The sequence below is a fragment of the Xiphophorus maculatus genome, chromosome 15, assembly GCF_002775205.1.
Source record: "Xiphophorus maculatus strain JP 163 A chromosome 15, X_maculatus-5.0-male, whole genome shotgun sequence".
Classification (NCBI taxonomy): Eukaryota; Metazoa; Chordata; class Actinopteri; order Cyprinodontiformes; family Poeciliidae; genus Xiphophorus; species Xiphophorus maculatus.
Genome location: NC_036457.1, coordinates 15,787,269 through 15,809,339, shown reverse-complemented (window position 1 = coordinate 15,809,339; position 22,071 = coordinate 15,787,269). Strand labels below are relative to the sequence as shown.

Sequence of the window (22,071 nt, the reverse complement as noted above, 5' to 3'; positions counted from 1 at the left end):
TGTGCAATTTTGCTCAAAAAAACTCTCAGCTGATGTTAAGCAATGGTTTCATAAGTATTTTTTTCTCTTTCAGCAAACCCCTCCAGTATTTTTGGACTATATTACTTTGACTACTTTTTTCCCACGCTTTGAACCATGCGGCTTATGGCCCGGTGCGGCTTATCTGTGGATTTATTTCCAACCACCAGGGGGCTCTTAAGCAGGAAATGAATCGTTGGAAGTCAAAATTGGAAACCAAAGAAGAAAACACTAATTTTCACTTAGAACAAGCACATGCTAGCAGCAGGCAAGACAGAGAAATGTTTTCAAACTCATACCATGGGAACCACACGAAGAAGTTCATATGATGCAGTTTTTAAGTTAAAGGCTATCGATCTGGCAGTTCAGGAGGAAAATAGAGACATAAGCTTGGAGTGAACGAATCCATGGTTCGGCGTTTCTGCGTCCTTAATAGCAGATTTATTAAGGACGTTCCCTCTGCTGCTTCCTTGTGGAAAACCGAGAGCGGCGGAGATACCAGCGCCTTATAGCCTGGTGCGGCTTATATATGTACGTTTCCAGTTTTTAAGAAAAAACTTTGTGGGTGCAACTTATAGTGAGGTGCGCTCTATAATCCGGAAAATACGGTAAGTGAATTTGATAAAAATTCACTTGAAAACTTCACCACAAAAAGCATGCCAATGAATTGAACTATAACTTTTTCTGCTTGCTCCCCTTATATATTCTAGACATATACAGGATCAAGCCTATGTATATGAGCTACCATTTGGTATATCTTGCTGAAAGAAAATCAAGCTCTAGGAACAGAGAGAAGATTTTGAAGCCTGGCTACAATATCAAAATAAGGGCAGATGTCACACATTTCTGCTGCATCTCTGACAGATGCTGTGATTTATGCTTTATGCGTCTGGCTGGTGCATACCTTTCAGCTACAGCTTTATTCCCATTTCCCCTCCAGTCAGACTGTTTCTGACGAGGGCACCGGGCGATAACACACAGCAATCCGTTATAAAGGCATAAGGTTCACCACTACCAGGTATTAATTCAGAGGCAGTGGGGGGAAAATGATCATAATTCTCTGGGAAAGGCAAGGGAGCTGCTGCTGGATCTATAAATAGATTTAAGTGTTGCAGTGTGCATGTGAGCTTTCTTTACTGCACCAGTCACAGCGATCCTGGGGATATCTCTGCAATTTTTTATTTTTTTTTATTTACAAAAGGAGCCTTTACTCCCACATGTTTCTGTTTCATTTCTTGATTTTTCTTTTGCAAGCTGCCATGAAACTTTTGTTGCTGTTTGACTAACTTTTCCAGAATATATATATTAAAAAAATCCAATCAGTCTCTTCAAATCTGTTCTAAACACTGAAATGCAATCAGCTACAGAAAGAACGAGTGGCAACCTAAAGAATAATTATGAGCTCACGTCAAGAATGCAAAAAATAAGTGAATGAATTTACATTAATAGAAAATCTATGCGATTTTTTTTTTATTAATAAGTAAATGAAAATATTAGATTTTAGCAGGGTTTTGCTTTGCACAAATTTAAAACCTTAGAATGTGCAGAAAACTGGCTGAAACTTAAATAACAAATTGTGCATTTTTGCAGGTTTTCACACAAAATGCTCAGTAAAAGCAATATTGTTTTTACTGACTCCGCCAAGTAACATAACAGGCAAATAGGTGCATTGCACTACACAAACATAACAACCTTAGAAAGTGTTTTGAAGCTCTGTGTTCCTTCACGGTGTAGAGTGAACGTGATTTTTATTATTCATTACAAACACAACCAAGGACGTGTTTGCTAATTCTAAGCAGGAATGAGATAAATTCAGAATTGCAGCTTGCATGCATTTTTTATTTGTTTTGCTTTCTGTTTGATTGTTCTTTTTTATTTGTCATCATCCAAATGTGCAATTCCTAACTGCAGTGTCAACATTAACCTGAACTTATAAGGGCAATGCAATGTTTGTGGCCGTAATCGAAAAAAAATTATATTTAGAATGAACCTTTTCTAGTTGGAAATCCGGGGAAAGAGAGAGAGAGAAGAACCGAGAGAGGAAGGTAAACATTGATTGCCCAGAGAGAAAATGCAACCTTCCCATCCATCAATGCCGCCTGCCTGTCATCTGTGGAGTTTGCAGGAGAAGCAGGGAAAACAAGAGGAGTGCGTGCTAATTCTCACTGCGGGGCTCCACTTCCACCTCTCTGATGGGAAGCACAAACAGAAGCAGTTCGAGAAAAACCACCGTATACGACTCCTAATATGTTAACAGCCTCCACCAAGCATAATGAGACAGACCATGGAGAGGAAATAAAACTCTATAAGTACCACTTCTAGTTCCTCTATATTCAACACTCATGTTTCATGTTGAAAGGTTTTTGTTTATATAGTCTGAAAAGTCTGAAACAGCTGAGCAATGCAGTGGACGTTAAACACGACTGAGTTTAAGTTGTAATAATTCTGTCTTCAGACACATGCCTTTTACTATTTAAGCTTAATATCCACTGTGGACATATAAGAAGATATAAAGTTAATCTGTAAACAAGTAAATCGCACCATCACAATCAATCAATGAAGTTTAAGTACAATGATGAAGTTATTGTTGTAGGACTAAAAAAAATCCTGGGCTGCTGACACCAAGAACTCAGAAAAAGGGTTTCTCAATCATGTAGAACTGACCATGCCCTTCAAAAGCATGTTTTCACATTTTGTAATTTTACAACACACTTAAATTACTTTGTTATCGTTTGATGAAACTGATGAAATAAGAAAAACATTACAGAGTTGAACTATGTGTGGCATGTATTTCTACTCAGCTCATGTTCTAATGTTACAAAATACATATTTAAACAAAATACACATTATTATTTTTTCCACAAAAAGTTAGAAATTAAACCCCAATGTTGTGTATTGAAATACTATCAAATAATACATTTGTTTCTGAGATCCTCCACAGGGTCACAAACTACCACAACTGGAAAACTTGAAATATTACAACACTGCGGTAGCACATTTAAATCGGCATCAATTTATTTTTTAAATGATCACAATACAAATATCCTCATGTTCCTCCCTTTGCATGCCCCATTTTATACAACCCTGGAAAAAATGAAGAGACCACTGCAAAATTATCAGTTCTCTAATTCTAGTCTTTATAGGTATATGTTTAAGTAAAATGAACATTGTTGTTTTATTTTATGAACTACTGACAACACGTCTCTGACATTCCAAGCACAAATTTTGTATTTATTTGCAGAAAATGAGAAATGGTCAAATTAGCGAAAAAGATGCAGCGCTTTCAGACCTGAAATAATGCAAAGAAAACAAGTTCATATTCATTTAGAAACAACAATACTAATGTTTTAACTGAGGAAGAGTTCAGAAATCTATATTTGGTGGGATAACCAGGAAGTTTTCAATGGGGTTCAGTGCAGTGGGCTCTTCATTTTCTCCAGAGCCGAATAACATTGGCAGTATGTTTCTGTCTATTGTAAAAATGTGAGGTTGTATTGTCGCAAAATGAGAAAAGGTTAAAGGGTTTAGAAAACTTTCACAAGAAAATTTAACTTATTATTTTTTTAAATCTTCGCATTCTTACCTGTCTGATGCCGAGCCTGTAGGCAACGATGCGGTCCACAGCATCGGGGTTCATCTGGGTCCACTGCAGCTTGAAGCCATAGACTCGAGGCCTGTATTGCCACAGAGGGCTGTAGGTGTCGTAGTAAAACTCCGGAGGGTAAGCTTTACCTAAAGGCAAGCACAATATGATAAACATTTACATTTCATGTTTATTTAAAACATTTTGGTCTTTAAATTCACATTTGTTCAGCGTTTCAGCAGTTGGGGAGCTTTCCATGAAAAGTAATCTCTCTCTTCTTTTGTGGGCTCTGGGCTGTTTACTTTTCCTGCCATTTATAACATACTGGAGAGAAGAAAAAAAAAGACCCCAAAGCCAAAATAATTCCTCTTTAAAGTTCCCCAGAAACTGCTCGCTGAGTGCTATTTCCTTCTTCAGATTTATTTAGCTCCTGATAGGCCAGAGGGGCATTTCTTGGTGGCTTGTTCTCGTTAACTTAGGTGTTTTGATCAGATAACCACTTCCATTCTGCTAAGGTTTCTGTAGAAATCAAACTGTTGTTTTATCTGTCCCGCTATGAGTTAGTGATTTTGAAACATAAAAATATATATATATCAATTACCGTTAAGAATGCATAAAATTAATCAGTCTGTGGGCCACATGCTTATGAGAATAATTTATAGCGCAACACAGAACACACACAAAGAGCTAATTTTATTTTCCTTGCTCAAAAATACTGTAGCAACAAAATATTCAGTGTTCAATTGGAAAACCAATATAATTTGTTCCCTACATCGTCAAAGGTCTGGGAAAAAAAATCAGAAAAATTGCAGCACATATAAAGTAATACTTTTAGTGGACTCAGAGAAACCTTTGTGTCAGTTATTTTCAAGAAAATAAAAATAATTAGTTGTTTGGGCAGACAAATATTTACTTAAAACATACTTCTCTAAAAATAATTAGAGTGGAGAATATGTCGATTGAGTTTCTTAAACCAAGACTGCATCTGATATGTTGGTACGAACTTCAACCATGTGGGTTATTTGTGTACATACCAGTGAAATTCAGACTGGAATGGACCCTTTCAAATAATATTCACTCTTAAAACACAAATTTCCAACATAAAGATACAAGTGGAACTCATGATCAAGAAAAACCCAGCAGATAAAAAATATTTTGTTTTGATGTAAAAAGGCAAGAAACCACAAAAAAAATAATTAAATGCTCCACCGTACTACTGGGAAAACCTAGTGTTTTCTGAGGTGATACTATTTTTGAAAAAAACAATTGAACCATTATTCTACACAATTTAAGCACATTTTATACTTGCTTCCTGCATCACAACACACCACATGAATGCTCTTCAAACTACATACAAATACAGTAATGTGACACAAACGCAAATCTATGAGTCCAATACATTTATGTACTCTCTGTTCTCTCTGCCAGGGCTAAAAAAAGAAAGGTATACAGACTCTTATCAGTAACATTGCTTACTTTGTTAGAATCTGTGAAGATATACAATATTGAAACAATAATAATAATAATAAAAAACAGATTTTTCCAGCCTTGGAGCTAATTTCTGACAAGTGAAGAAAACATTGACTTGTACGCTGAATTCTAATCAAGATCCAGCAACAAGCTCAGAAGATGACATTCCATGGAAAAATAGAAATCCACCTCAATGACATGCCATGTTGTGTTTGTCCTTGTCATTTGGGCTTGTTTATTGTTGGATGACAATACCCAGAGCAGATGATTTTAATGGCCAAGCTGCAGTTGAGCTGCCATTATTAGAAGCCACACTGGGACTTCCACACAGACATGTGGTGATTTTTAAAGTACTTTGTGTGGATAATAGGTGATATAAGGTTATGTTAATGGCAATATTTAAATGTTAGTGTGTTAGGCCTGTGATAAACTGAAAATGTAGTCAGTGTCTAAACCGTCTTTTGCCAATGCTTAAGTTTAAAAAAGCCTCCTAGTGTCTTCCTAATTATACTAATAGAAAGCCAATTAGTTTTATGTTGTCAGAATGACACTGAAGGGAGAAAAGAAAGAGAAAAAAGTTAATCAGCACCACCGGACAGCTCCTAACTTGGTAAATCTCAAGCTAACTTAAAATAAATTTAGTCCATACAGACTAAATGTTCTGCGAGAGGAACTATTAGGTCTGCAGCTGGAAAAAAAAAAAGTCTTCCTCCATTGAGTATTTACTAGAAATACAGTCCTTTGCAAGAGAAAAAAAGTTTTAAAATGTTGCCACAATACATCTACAGGGTACTATAATACATCCTATAGAGATTCTATGCTTGAGATAAACAGTAAAGCATAATTACGAAGTGGAAGGAAAACCAGACATGGCTTAGAAAAATTCTTGCAAACAAGAAATCTTAAAAGCGTCCTTCTGCTTATTTATTCAAACTCAATAGTTTGTGCAAACACCTCTAGCTGCAATTACAGCTGCAAGTGCTTCTGGTTTCTACCCTCTTTGCATGCATGAATTTTATTTGCCAATTTCTTTATGCAACAAAGCTGAAACTCAATCAGTTCAGATTTCACAAATGTTGAATCTTGAAAAGAACAATATAAAAACAATTCTTCTTATTTACTTACTTAATGTGTGGCATATTTATATTTATATCCAATGTAAGGTTTGTGTTAACATCTCAAAAGAGGAATTGTAGCAATTATAATATATAGAGATAAAATAGTGTACCAACTAGATGTACAAATGTCTTATTCATAATCTATAATATCACAAAAAGAGAATTAAAGACTTAAATAAACAAGGATGAACAAATCTATACAACACAAACATGTTAATAACACTTAACACTGAATTGCATAAGTTTTTTGAATACAGCTGAAACAGCCAAACACTCCATGTGTAATTATTGAAAATTGCCAGATTTGATGTTTCCTGCAGCTTCTAAATAGTTTAATCAATTCTCTTAATAACCCAACAAGTCAAAGCTGCTCAAACAGTGGGTTTTGTTCTGCATTTTAGACAATAAATCAGCTTAATGATGCTTTGGGCAGCCTGTTGCAGATCATTTGGCCTTCGCATGGATAGAGGTATTTAAAATAAAAAAAAAAAGAAGAGGGGGAAAAAAAACAGCGATACAGAAGAAAATAACATTCATTCATCATCTTGATAAAATCACTCAGAGAGGAAAACAAATAGGCTCTGGCAAAAGAAACAGTGCTGATGATTAAGCAAAGTAATTTATATACAAATAGAATAGAATAGAATAGAATAGAATAGAATAGAATAGAATAGAATAGAATAGAATAGAATTACTTTATTCATCCCGGCAGGGAAATTATTTCACAGTTACAGCAGCATAGAGACAAGACACACAACATCCACCACTGAGTAGCAATGTAGACAAGATAAAATAAGAATAAAATATGACATGCTGTCAATATAAAAAGCAGCTTAGAGCAGTCCTTGCAAGGATTCAAAATGCAGAATACTTCATGGTTTAGTTTGAAGCAAGAAATACACCTCAAAAGGTCATTGTTGGTCGTCTGCTGGCTAAAGCTAGCTGACAAACAGGAAGTGATGATGCCGCCGTGCAAGCTGCCTCCGCATCTCGCCGAGATGAACCAGAGGACAGCACACGTGCTAAAATAAAAATAAACACGTTCACAGAAAGAGAAACAACACGAATGTAGGGATAATTACTGCCTGCACCTCGCTAAGCTCTGTTTTGCTGCATTGAGCCAGCTGTGTTTACAGCACACTGTACAGCAAGTGTTACATAAGCCTGCCTAGAAGATAGTGACAGATAGTGCTGGGAAGGAAAAGAGGATGCCGCAATTTGCTGCGAAGCAAGAGCGAAGAAAGGTTAATTAAACAGACTCAGAGAATCCCACAGAGACGCTGCTTCTGGAAGGCGTGAATCAGTTCTTTTATCGCATAAATGTATATTGTTTCTGACATTTGTAGTAAAAACCAGGATATACATCAACCTTTTCTTGTTTACCTTTTAGCACTTAAAGGGGGAAAAAAATATCAAAAAGAAATTTCTTGGCACATAGTCAGGACTCTTTCTTTGAAAATCGCTCAAATATAAAGTATAATAAAGCAAAATGGACTGACTTCCTAATCACACATTATGTGTGGTAAAGCGCATTACCTAACCCACTTAGGCTGCTTGAAATGGGTAACTCTGGGTGGGAGACATCAAACATAAAGCACAGAGGGCTTAATTGATTTTTTTTTTTAAATCCTGTTTATAACACCATAACCAATGCAGTGATTCATAACAGCTCAGCACAAACCTTCAGGCAAGAAGTTGACCTTATTTGCAGACTTATTTTTCCTTTTTGAGAATTTACATGTGTGTTTTCATCTTCAGGAAAACACTGTACGGCTGCAGCTGCGGCGTCACAAGGTTCAGAAGAAGACTTGCTAACTTTTGGATGCACAACAAAACCAAGCAAAAAGCAAAACCAAAAAAAAACACAATGGTAAACAAAAAATTATAAAGAAATGGCTCAGCTGCATTCTACTGTTTTGTTAAAGGAATATTAACTTTTTCGATTAACAAAAAGGCTAAAACATAAACTTTTATTTATACAGTTTTCTTTTTCTGGCTGTTCTAGTGTGAGAAACCCTGAGATAATTTTACTAATGCAAAGATGCAGCAGAGAAAATATAATTCAACATTAAATAACAACAGCAAGGCAGAAAAATGGCAAAACAGGATGTAGCAGAAAACATTAATATAGGCTACCTATAACATGCTTTGTATAAAATCCAAGCTGTGGGAACTGGCGACAGGTTTTAAACACAAAAACAGAATGTACGTAAAACCGCCAAAGCTTAATAAGATTGATGTTGATCAAGTTTTTAGAATCCTTTTTCTAAGAAATTGATTGAAAAGGTTTCAAGGTAAAATCAATGTACTTCCTGCACTTTTTAAAAGACAAAAAAATATATATATAAAACGCACAAATTGATCCAAAAAGACCAAGGATGTCTTATTAAAACACGCAAAAAAAAAAGAGCCAAATAAACAAAATACAAAGTGATGCCAATGCCATTTATAAAACAAAAATAAACAGCATAAAAGCAACCTTGGGGACCTCATCTCTACAAACTGCTAGATTTGAATAACAAGTGAACTTTGTAGTTCATTGGGCTGATTTCGATAAAAAAAAAATCTAAACTATTCAAGCAATTCACCTGTTCATCTCTGGTTAACAACAGAAAGCCAGGAGAGTTGGGGAAACATAGAGACCAAAAACAGTTTTAGATGCAGTCAAAATAGACCAAAATGCACCGCATCCTACACAGACAGAGCATGTGAATGCTATTCCTAGCATGCTAATGCTAACATCCATACCTAGCTAATCTGATTAGATCATTAAAAATGCCAGTTCATGACAACACAATTGAAGTCAATTGAAGTCATGTTCTTCTATATCTGGAATATTTGAAAGTTTGACAATATTTAGTTTTGTACACTGACCATCTTTCAAAAATGTCTGTTAAAGATTATTACAGCTTCAGTTAAATTAGATAAAATGTTAAAGTTAAAGCTATCTTGCAAAAAGGAAGCAATGTACAATTGCTAACAAATTATTTTCCAATAGGCTGCTATTATGAAAGGAGTTTTACTATGAATACGCATCACAGTACACCAAAAGGAAATTAAGTTCCTCTTATGTAGAGTTATTTTTGTATTTTTGGCAATACAGATTAGTGTCAAAACTCACACTTAACACTAAAACTTTCAAATATCTCACCTTGCTGGGAACAGGCTTTAGTAAGACTTTTATTACAGTAATTATAAATTGTTGGAGTAAAACAAGCTAGAAGCATGCGTGTTTCACAACCTACGTCTCAATCTAGAGCTGCTGCTTCGGAGAACATTTGCTGCCTTTGGACAGAAACCCTGTGCATTAATCATCAACCGCATCAGACTGGAATGGAAACAGAAGAAACAACGGCGCGATGATTCACAGACGGAGAAGCAATTCTCTGCCCGTTCTAACTCCTCAGAGGAGAGCATTTGCTAAAACTCAGGGTTCCAGCAGCAGAGTGTTCATGCCAAAGCTCAGTGGTACACATTACATTCCTCTAAGGGGCCTCTCCCATGGCACAATTTAATGGCCAACTTGGCCCTTGCAGCCAACTCACAGATGTCCCAATAGCTTTTAACATGGGCATCCATGCACATGCACAAACGCTCTCCCCTGGCACCATCTACTTCTTCTGGGTGACAGTATTTATGTAGGCCCAAGACTGGCTTGCTTGCTGACATTAGTGTGTGTGTGTATGTGTGTGTCTGTCGGCATGGAAGGAAATATGTTGTGCATGGTATGATGAGTGGCTTTGCAAGTTGAATGGCTGCGGGCCAGGACTCCAGACTGATATGTTTGTTACTCATCAGCACAGCCCAAGAACGTCAGGAATGCAGGTGTGAGGGAATATCTATTAAGGTGGTCTCCGTAGAGAGAGTAAACTAATATTTCACCAAACTGCATGAACCATAAAAGATATTTGATGAACTTCAGCTAAGAAAGGACTCTCTCTATCTCTCTACAGCATATTATTTATTTCAGCCACACACACACACACACACAGTGGTGCTGATATCATGGCTATTGAGTTTCAGATAAAATTGAAAAATCGTCAAGACTAAGAACTGGGGTTATGGGAACCGGGTATGGCAGACTTTATAGATGATGGAGGGAACCAAAGTGGATTTTCTGCACTGTGCTCCTGCACTCAGGGAGTTACTAAAAGAGCCTCCATACCTTTGGCAGCTACTGAGTCCAGATGGTAGGAATCTGGAGCATTGGGCAGGAGGAATCAAGCAATGCGTAGTGGGAGGAAAGGAGGATGAAAGGGGAGGAAAAAGGGTGAAAGTAAGGGGTTAGAAATATCAGGAAAACCTTAAGCCCAGTTAAGAAAAAAAGAGACAGTTGTCTGAAGGGAACTGTCCGCCTCTGTCTCTATCTAGTTCACCAGGAATGACTGATTTATGCAACACAGACCAGCTTTCTTTTCTGCACAGCACGTTGTAGGAGAAGCTTAAAAGGAGAAAGAAGGATGAAGAAAAAATTAAAACACAAAGAGGGCCAGAAAAGCAGCAGAAATGTTGAAATTTTAAGATTAGAGAACACTAAGAGATCGAAAGGAAGATAATAAAAAAAGGGGAGAAAAGCAGGTGGCAAAGGATTAAAGTGACAAATACTCATCTTGTGACCCTGCAGCTCTTGTCTCTAATAGGAGGTCTAAGAGATTGAAACCTTGGTCAAAGTTCCTGCGGTCACTCAGTGTGGCCAAACTCATTTGGTCCTGTCACAACAACCAACGCAAAGATGGACGCATTGTGTATGAAGTAAGAAGAATAGCGACTTCACAAGTCCAGCAACCTGCTGGGTTGCAAGTACAAAGAAAATAATTTTAAAAAATCCCAATATTGCAGAAATTTGGGCATCGAGTTCATACATAAGAAATGTTGAAAGATTTAAAATGACCTGGACACATTTTGTATCCTGTTGCAAAAAGAAAAGAAAAAACAAATCACTCATACACTGATTTCCTACAGGAGTAACTTTAAATAAAGTCTCTAAACCGCAGTGAACAACCACATCTCTCAAACAGCAAATTGGCTGTTAAATGAAGAGGAGAAAGAATAACAAAAACACTCTCTTTCCTCTATAGACCAGTTTTTGAAACACAATGGCATTTGTGTCGACAGGTATGAAAACTGTGAGGAAAACTACAAATGAATTTTAGAGCTTACTGGATCCAGCATGAAGTGGCAAAAGAAAGGTTGGCCTACAGGTCAGCAAAGACAGTCTCAGATCAGGTCTAGCAATGAGGCTAGAAGGAAGAGCTGCATAGAAGGAAGTGATTAGCAATATGAAATACTCAACTAAAAAAACTGGAAACGGTAGGAGAGCAGAGGTTGATAGCAGATCTGGCCATTTTAATCACCACGTTAAAATGTATGGATGTCCACTTTTTGGATGAATGGACAGATGGCTAAATCTAGGGACTGATGGACAGAGGTAAGGCTGGACAGACAGACTGATAAACTGCTATAACAATGCTGTGCAGATTAACAAATTGATGGGTGAGCCTAGGCCGATGGACAGACAGCAACATGGGAGGGTGATGGACAGGTTGACGGATGTTAACATAGATGGATGGACTGGACGAAAAGCCGGACTGATGGATAGTTGAATGGATGCATGTATGGATAGATATCGTTTTTGCACAAAAGACAACATAAACTTTGCTTTTACATATTCCAATCTTTATCACAAAGCTGATCTGATAGAAAAAAATTATCTACTTCTACAGAAAACCTTTTCTGTTAAAACATTGTAAGATTTTTTTTATTTTAAGCCTCTTTGGAAACCCTATGCTGAAAAGAAAAGACATACGGGTAGACATGACCCTCAAACAGGCTTTACAGGTAAATTATCTGAAACTGTTGAGAACCTACTGGCCAAATTGCCATGAATTAGGGTGCAGAAGCTGAGGATGGACGTGGTCAGATCCAGGCTTGAAGTGCACCAATGAGTTTAATGATGATGCAGAAAATCACAAAAACCAGGAAGCACAGATGAACGGTGATACAACGAACATAAAAGTCTGGTAGACACTGGAACGTGACTCGGACAGGAACGACAAAAACGATAGACAAGGACCCGGCAGGGAGCAGGGGACACAGGCGAGGTTAAATACACCAAGGACTAATCAGGGAAACAAGAGACAGCTGGGGACAATCAGGGGGCAAACAAGACGACACAGGGACAAAATAAACTGGAAAACGCATACAAAACTCAAATCACCACACAAATAGCAGGGAATGACAAAAAGTGACTGGAAAGCAGACTAACTAATGAAGCATTCTGCAGTGCATTGGAGAACTTTAAAAATGCTTAATTAGCCCAGCATGAAAAGAAAATTGATGTGTCAGAAGTGTACAGACTCGCCTCTATCCGTATAAAAGGAAGAAAAGTGTAAAGTTGAAGGACAGACAGAACAGTTGGTTCAATCAGTGAGAAATGTAAAAAAAAAAAAAAAGAGTAAATCTTTAAAAATATCGCCTCCTTACCTGTCACGCTGAATGTGCATTTGCCTGCTCCGGCCTCATTGATGACGTTGCACGTGTACTCCCCCAAGCCTTCACGATTCAGGCTGCGGATCCTGTGCTCGGTCTCGTCTTTGTGTGTGTCAAACGCGCCGGCGTTGAGCAGATTGTTTGCGAGACGCCACTCGTACCGCAACACCCGAGAGGGGTGAGCTCGCAGCACCCTGCAGGTCATCACCACCGGCCTCCCCAGGCCCTGACGGACCTCCATGTGCACAGGCTCCACTGTGGGAGGATCTGAATGGCAGGAAAGAGAGAAAAAAAACTCAATCATTTTTGAAAGGGACAAAAACAAAAAGAAAGGAATGAATGGAAGGTATGGATGAGGTAGAACAAGTTGGTACAATTGCTGGAATGAACAGGGGAAAGAATGTTTTATAGATAAGGACACAGAGTCATTTCACACAAACTTCCACGTTGATGTTATAATGTAAAAATATTTACAAGTGAAGAAATTGAAGGAATAAACTGTTTATTTTTTAATTCATCACATCACATTTTAATTCATCACATTACATCCCCATAAAATACACTGTATGTTAGAATAATTATCTAAGTTCATTTACTTGTGAGTTTATTTGAAAGGTTATGTTTTCATATTATTATTTTGTGTGTAGTTTACTTGACTCCTTTTCTTCTGTGAAACACTATTAACCATTTTTAGGATGTTTGCCTGGAGGCTAGAGACTTTGCACATTCCTGTGTTATCAGCTATATGTGTAACTGATTAGTTGTGGTCAGCCACATGCCCTTGTAAGGGCATGTCCACAGAAGGTTCCAGAACACCCTGTAGCAAAGGTCATTGGTCAAATTCTTTGTGTGACTATGTGAAAAAGCCCAACCTCCTTCCTTGTATTTTCTAATAAAGACAAATGCAGACAAAGATCTGGCAGAGTTGATCCCAGACAGTGTTTGACGGCGGCTTTCCGCGTCTCGGATCTTCCTTCCTCTTCTGCAGAAAAGAAAATTGTGTCTGGTTGAATCTTTGCAAGTTAGAAATTAAAATAAACCTATCACTGTAGTTTGATGTTGAAACAAGAAAAATTGTGAAGAATTAAAAAACTATGAATACTGTTGTAAGGCAGTGCAGTGAAATTGGCACAGACCTTTGCAAGACAAACTGCCGAAGCGCATTCACTTTTGAGAAAACAGGGGCGGGGGGGAAAAAAGGTGGGGGAACATTAAGCACCTTGTAAATAAACTTTAGCCCATCTCCACTGTAAATCGATACATTTCAGAAACAGATGAAAAATGAAAACAATTGCAGGTGGAGCGGCACGGCCGCGTTGAAATCAATTTGCACGAAAACCCCAAGAACGTTTGAAATAGAAATCAGTTTCGCTTCGCAGAAAACGGGTAACAGGATGATGAAGTGCACCTCGAGCTTTTAAAAATGGAAAATTAATAACTTATTTGAGTATCTGACAGCCTTCACCTCTTCCCAGACAGAAAACCTGCTGGTGAATTATTCAACCAGTTGAATGGCCTTGATGAGACCCAGGCTGAGTTTCGGGAAAGTTTCGCCATGTGTGATGCATACATTCCAGCCCATTTAGTTTGCATGAGACAATACGTATGATGGTGCGCGTGTAGATTAACTGTGTTTAGGTGTTTGTGTGTGCAAGCAGTGGAACAGTTATGAATAATTCCCCCATTTCAGGCATCTTTTACCGTTGACTGGCTCGGGTGGGAGCTTGACAAAAGTCACGACGGGGCTTGGAAAACGACGGTGAATGAACACGGCGGAGACGCGACAGAATGACACGAAACCCCTTGATTGCCTCAGATTTGCATAATTTCTGACAGAGTGCAGGAGAGACGCCAGCTACAGAAAAGGTTGGGGATGCTATTTTTTCAGAATGTAATCGGTTACAGATCACTGATTACCTGATTGAAACTGTTATCTCCGACATAATCTTCTACATTATTCACACTCAGTAATATAATCTGTTTACTGAGCCTTCCAAACTTGATAGGATGTGGAGCCGTGAGCGAAGTATGAAAATGTACAGCATTAAATTTGATAACACTATTAACGTCATTATCCCTAAGCCTAATCAGAAATTAAGGGAAGAAAAAAAGGAAGAAATTTTATGTTGATTTCGTTTGCCGTGTTTTAGCAACAGTTGCCTTTTTTTATTTTTATTTGCACATAAATAAGTTAACCTCACCCCTGGCAGTAGAGAAGGACAGATCCACAAGGCCAGAAATGTGCACAGGGGGTACGTGGGCTGTGAGCATTATGCTGAATGCAAAACAACACGCTGACATGCAGTAACAGAACAGAGTGGGGTTTTATATCCTTGCCCTCGATGCTAATTATCCTTCAAGTCGCAACATCCTACAGTTCACTGAGGCGCCATTATGATTAATGACACACCATTAGATCATATCATGACTGGCCGAAATGGGGAAAATGATAAATCGTAACAGTGGAGGGTCAAAGTAAAAGTAAACATAAACCTTCTGAGGTTTAGGACTGAGAAAAAAGACAAAAAAAAAAAACAAAAACTCTTTCACCTCCTGATTCTATTCAAAAGGTGGAGAGTTACAGTTTTTTTAAATTTCTGCTAAGTGAAACAGCAATCAGTTCCTCCTCTTTCATAAGAACACAGCCTCGGCTTTTACCACAACCCAAAAGCTTGTCTCTGAAGCCAAAAGGAGTGCCTGGAAGTCTACTTATCACATTAATATTGTAGGACTCTTTAGGACGGCAGTGAATAACAGCTAGCTCCACAGCCTCCGTGAATGGCACTGGATCAAATTGCAATGAGTACATTCCAATTTACAAAGAAAGACAAATAATAATAATAAAAAATCTCTCATATAATGAAAACATCCTTTAAACAAGGGGACAAGCCTCATCTCTCCCCGGTGCATTTCTTGTAAAGCACCTGCCAAGGCAAAGTATGAAGAAAGGAGCAGGAAGGTCCTGAGTGATATTCCCTGAGCAATGCTTGCAGTGGTTAGCGTAGCAACCACTGTGAGCTCAGACTTGCTGTAATCCACAGGCTGGGGAAAAGCCTGAGTGCCTCCTGAAATGTAATCTGTCATCAGTCACTGGTGGATGGCTTGACACTAATGTTGAGAAAAACAACATTTAGGGAGCACAGAGGCCTTTTCTCCCACGGCCCATATGGACTGACATCTACAGTTGCCTGAAGAGATATGAATGAACTTTAGGGAAATATACAAATGTTTCTTACACATACAGGAAGCTAGGAACATTTCTGCATGCACCTGCCTTTCCACAAGCCAGTTTATAAGCCTACAGGAACAGGTTGTGCTAAGGAGTCACTTGAAGTCTGCAAGAAAATAAACATTGGTTTGAAAACACAAACCAATGAGAAAACACACTCCTGTTGAAATGACAATTTTTTTTGTAAAATAAGCACCCATCAAAAAATTCACAACCAAACTTTTTTTTCACTTAATAGGATGTACATCCTGTAAAGTTCTGCTAAAAGACAAACAAATCCGTGAAGGGGGAAATGAATAGGGATAATAACATGGTCACTGAGCGTGCACACCATGGTTCTCACACTATGAAGCACTGCTGATTAAACAACAACAATCAGTAGGTAAGTCAGCATGCCACATCTTCACTATAAAACAATAATTAGCCGCTCCACCAGTCGGCCGCCCTCAATAGATTTAGTTTGGATTCCAAATAGGCCTTTTCAAAACCTTTATTTTATTCTGTTTAAGCCATTTTCTTGTTATTAGGATGACTGCTTGGACAAACTGTGAAGCTGAAAAGGAAATCTCTTTTCATCTTAGCTTCCTAGGAAACAAATGAAGGTTTCAGGTTAAAACTGCCTGCTTATTGTAAGAGTTTATGATTTCATCGATACCTGACAGGCTCATTGGTGACATCACAGTTCATGCAGAAACATCAGTTCTGTGGGACCTCTTTTTTTTTCTGACACCAGGTTTAAAACACGGTTTGGAACCAGAACAGGTTCCGAACTGTAATGGAGGAAAAGAGCGATGTCAGAAATCTTATGAGGGGATTTATGGTGAAGTTCTGTTCTTTCCCGTTCTGGATTACAGCTCCAACATCGCACACTGGAATATTTGGAAGTTTTGAAAAGCACTTGTAACCGTTTCTATTTGCATGTTTTGCAATAGTGTACTTTTTTGTGGAGGGTTCTTTGCTTTTATCTTCATATTACATAAGTGAGCAATGTTTTTAAAGGCCATCAGTTAATAAGAAAGTGGATATTGATTCGATCAAGAATGGTTTCTAAATAATTACCAATTTTACTTTGTTTTTTGGCTTTCCATTCTTTCTTTGCAAATCAATTTCTTCTCATATTCAATACATAACAACTTATGGACATAATTTGTCATGCTTTTTTCTCAATACGTCTGAATTACTTTGGTTGGTGGAAAATCTGTTATATATGTCATATAAACAGAAATATCTGTGTTTTTCGACTACTGACAATATTTTGAATGTTGACAAAATTTGTAATGGAACCATGGCTATTGTTGAATTGTTATCATTCTCAACCAGTGCCGTGTTTTTATTATGCCATAAAAATGTGACAGGAATATTAAGCATAAAGTAGGAAGCATAAAGTATTCATCCTTTACCTATTTCACAACTGGACTTATTACACCATCATGAGCCACCCGTTCTTTCACAAATGTTTGCAGAAGCAGTCTGCATGCCTCAGTGTTGGATTTTATTCACCTCAAGCTATGAAAGTGAGTGAGAACACAGTCATTAAGTCATTCTATGTGATGACCCAATGCATTTGTCAATAACGCCTATTTAAATAATGTTATTCTTTCTTTTTCTTCACCCTTATTGACACCTTAATTATTACTGACACTTTATACAATGACCCCCTTTTGACCTTTTGCAACCTAATAGCACAAATGTGTTCTCAGTTGTTTACATAATAAACTCCTTGCATTATAAAGGTGATTTGAACATGTTTTACATTAACTCACTAAAGGACTAAAAACATTTTAAAACAAATACTCTATGGATGGATGTGGCAAGAGAAAAAATTTAAAAGAAAAAAATATATATTACAAATAAATTCTATAGCCATTCAACGCAACATGAGCTTTTAGCACCAATATACACTTTATGGTATTAAGAATAAAAGCACTAAGAGCAGTTCACTCACTGCCACTGAAATAGACCCAGTGGCTCCTTTTCTTTTATTGCACATAAAAGCCTACATTTACAATAAGGCTGAAATAGAAAGCCAGTGCAAACAACCAAATGCTCCCTGGACACAGAATTAAGAAATTCTATCAAAAATAAACACAATACTGAAATTCTTCAATATTGTAATACTTGCGACATATGGATGATAGCAATTTGATTTGCAAAAATAATATAAGCTACTGACTTTGCAGGCATATTTTAAATTGGTTTTGAATGGCTACAAAAGTGATGCTCCAGGCAGGACATGCTGTAGTGAGCATGAAGTACTCATCCTTTAACTTTTTAAACAATAATCTACAATCACTTGTGAAATTATAATTTCAAATTAGTAGCCATAGTGGGAAATGAGGAAGCTAATTGTTAGTCAGAAATGATTGTCATTGTTTTTGTATGTCTCTTTGTGATGCCTGAAAGTGATGAACTGACATAAAAGCCAGACAAAAATATATTCACAGTTTCCTTAAGCACACAAACTGATAAACGCATGTGACATATGCTTCATCCTGATTCTTCCTGAAACTATTTTTTTCTGATCAGTAGAAATGCAAGCACTGACATAAAAAGGCAAAAAAGCACTTCATGCACTTCATTTGTTTCAGAAGAAAATAAAATGTGGAAGTGCTACCAATTGAACTAAATCCAATTGACAATTTATGGCAAAAACAAAAAAAATCAGACAGCACAGAAATTACCAACATCAAGATTTGAAAACAGTTTGTATGGAAAAATGGGTAAAAAACAGATGAGCAATGAATGGGATGTACTAAAATATTAAAACAGTTCATACATTTCTGTAAGTGTATTTTTTCCCGATGTCATTTGAGGAAAAAATTGCTTTGATTTCTTTGACTTTTTAATACTCTAAGGAGGGGTCTGCAGTCTTTGAGTGCAACAGTTTTGAATGCAGCAACATACCTGAATCAAATGAATGGAAATGACTTCACCTTTGCTAAACCTGTCTGAGATGCCAAGGAGGTAGTTAAGTGCAATTAGAAATGCTTTAGAAACATGTTTATTGACAATAAGTTGTTGTGTTCAGTAGTTATTTTACCCACTGTATTTCATTTGGTGTTCTGTGACTTTGGGTGACTTTATATGTTCTCTGTAATGTATTCTTAATGTATACAAAATAAAGGTGAGATTTCTCAATTTCTTTGGGTAAACGTATACTCATAAAGCTCTAAACAGATTCACCAAATGTGCCAATAAATTAGGGAGGCACTAAAAGCCTGGGCATTGCATGGCCTGTGTGAAATTGGTTTGACCCTGTATATTGTGTGTCAGAACAACAGATCATTCCCCAAAACACTCCAACTTATGTTTTTCATAGAGCCGGAGCAGCTTTATTCTATGTGGATGGAAGACAGAAAACCAAGGACTTTTGTTTTTTAGATGGAAGCAACAACCTTTCTTGTGAGAGATTAACCTTTGTAGTCTAACAGCTCAGTATAGAGGAAGAAATACCTTCATTAAAAAGTCACCAGATATATACAGAATATAAAACAATAACCCTAATTCAAGTGTGTTATAATGAGTTCCTGTGTTGAATAATGCATGAAAACACAACTCTGCATCAGCGCGTTGTCCTTCTCTCCTTCCCTCACCGCTGTAGTTGCTCACAATGAACCTGAGCACCATTATTATTAAACTGTTTTTAGAATGGAGTGGCACTTCATAACTGAAACCTAAAACTAACAGTAAGAAATGTAAATGTTATTATTACTGGGAGAGAGGTCTGGTGATTAACTAATAGTTTTAGTACAAGTGACCAAGTAAGGAATTTGTTTCTCTGCCTAATGCAAGCTTCTGTTTACAGGATACAAACATATTCTTGACCACTTGGGCTGTTTGCTTGCAGTGGCTCATCGGTGCAATTACTTACCACCAAAACAAGAAAAATGAAAATAAAAATAAAATTTTATATCTAAATACTCTGAGTGAAACCAGCTGCAGTGAAAAAGATTAATTTGCTAACTTGGGTTGGCGGTAAGCTAATGTGTTAGAAGAACAGTGACTCTCAGGGGTCTGCGATGCAGCCCCTCTTGTTGCAATAAGGAAAATTAATTAAACACAATAATCTTGTACTGCTGCTCATTACTTTTTCCCAGACAGTAGCTCAGTGTCCCTGTGTGTCTGCTTGATGCATGTCAGGAGGCAAGGCAGTTGCTCAAGGGGACAGTCGCTTGGTTGAATCGGGCAGGTGTCATGAAGGATGTGGAGGGGAACAGAAAGGGACGTCTGGCTAAAAGATTTCTCTGCATCTCGGCTGAAGCAGAAGTTGATCACACCCTGACAGACATCACTATCTAGGACAGACGACTTCTCTATACCTCTTTCCCCGCTCTCTATCTGCGGATTCGCTCCCTCTTTCAAGCCCCTGGACCATGCCAAGTCAGTTTGACTAAGAACATTAGGGTGTCACAGCTTGGGATTTGGCTTTTGCAATTCTATTAGAGCGATGCCTCTAAAGGCAGGCGCCTTCCTTTCCCCCTACCTCTCCTCCTGGCGTCGCCGCTGCCAGCCAACAGATGCAGGTTTTTACATATCAAAGCCGTTGACTTGCCAGAGTCGTTCCTTCACGCCTCTAATGCTCTTTGCTTCAGAGGACTGTACCTCGGTGCCTTGATCAAGTTACTAAACGCGGCTTTGCACATGGCTCACCACCAAAGGCGGGCGTCTCATGCTGGGACCTGGAAATGCAGCTGAGAAAAGCATCTCAGAGGGATTGGCTTGTGCTTACACACCATAAGACAGGCCAAGAGAAAGTGGGGAGGGGGGGATATTCACACAGCCCAGAACACAAGAAGGACCAACTATTGTGCTAATAGAAAGAAAAAAAGATCACAATCTGAGCAAGATGAACAAAGGTGTTTGTATTTGGTAAATGTAGACAATGACACTTGTGGATGTAAAAATAGTGGACAAAAGAATGTCAAAGCAATAGAACAGCTCAAGTGCTTTTTAAAAATTGAGCTTTGATGCCAGCTAATAGACAGAAACAAGTGTAGCTCTGCAACATGGCAGAATGATTGATTTATCACAAGCGAGGCCAGAATAAGTCTCTTCATTTTATGTTTTGCTTTGAAGATGGAGAGCAGATGAAAGTGTTGCACGGCATCAAAAACTACAGAACAAGAAGGCGGCTTTATTAAAATAATACCAGATAATAAGAAATAATTGGAGCCTCAGAATGAATTTAGTTAAAACGAAGAGGGGATTTTTTTTTTCCCAGTGTGTTCTGTAAACTCTGTGTTCATCAAACAATGATGCAACTACATACCAATTTAAATCTCAACAAGAAAAGGAATAGATTAAACACGTGAATTTTCCTTTTATTCAGCTGAAGCTTTGGGAGTCTTTGCCTTCTTCCCTGACAGTGTCAGTACGTGCAGAAGCTAAAAATACAGGAAAAGGGACACAGCAAGTCTGATCTGGTTTATTCTCACTGGACATTAAGGAGAAGCCACCATTAACTTCCGCACAGAGAGTTGTTATAAGTTACGAGACCTCAACAAAAAATGTGCTTACTTTTTAAAAAAAGTAGCCTTAAGAGGTTGTTCTCAACTTCCCCTGCATTATTTGTAGGGAAAAAGTAACACCTACAAAACTTAATGGTTTTCACTTTTAGTGCTCACACTAATGTTTACTGGCTAGTTAAAGTCAGACAGATTTATCGTCTTAACTGAATGTCCAATACGGATCATCTGTTAAGACAAAGACCAAAGCACGCTGTGTCAGCAAACTTTTTGTAATGACAAAAATGCTGCAATGCTTAATTATTATATCATTTAATATGTCCTTCTATACAGATTAAGATGCAATGCAGTTTTTTGTAGGAAAAATGGTAAAAAAAAAAATAGATAAATAAATCAAAATTGCGGTGGAATTAACGATTTTAGTTATAAAGTTTCTGGACATATAGTTTTTTATGATGTTTCTTGTCTGCATTTGAGCTGAAAAAAAAGATTATCCAGAGAATTGTTCATGTTCATGCTTCTGTCTGATCTACATGCTGTGTCTGTGAACTGGTTTCTGATGAGAGTGTCAAGCAGGTGATATATTACCCATTTTTCTTTTTGTAAGACGAAACAAATGATACCATGTTATTAACATAAGTGTATTTTCTTTTGCATTTGTTTAAAAACAATAGCCTTCTATAGTGGCTATAATCATAG

At 37.6% G+C, this 22,071-nt stretch overlaps 1 protein-coding gene across 4 annotated transcripts in view; it reads right to left on the bottom strand.

The window, feature by feature from the left end:
* mdga2 (MAM domain containing glycosylphosphatidylinositol anchor 2) overlaps positions 1-22,071 on the bottom strand; it is a 193,033-nt gene that overhangs the window by 37,435 nt on the left and 133,527 nt on the right. For all 4 annotated transcript variants that reach the window (XM_023347746.1, XM_023347748.1, XM_023347747.1 and 1 more), the window contains exons 10-11: positions 12,673-12,945; positions 3,602-3,750 (exon numbers count right to left, since the gene is read on the bottom strand). In XM_023347746.1, coding sequence (XP_023203514.1) covers positions 3,602-3,750; positions 12,673-12,945 — 422 coding nt within the window. The remainder of the gene's footprint in view (positions 1-3,601; positions 3,751-12,672; positions 12,946-22,071) is intronic.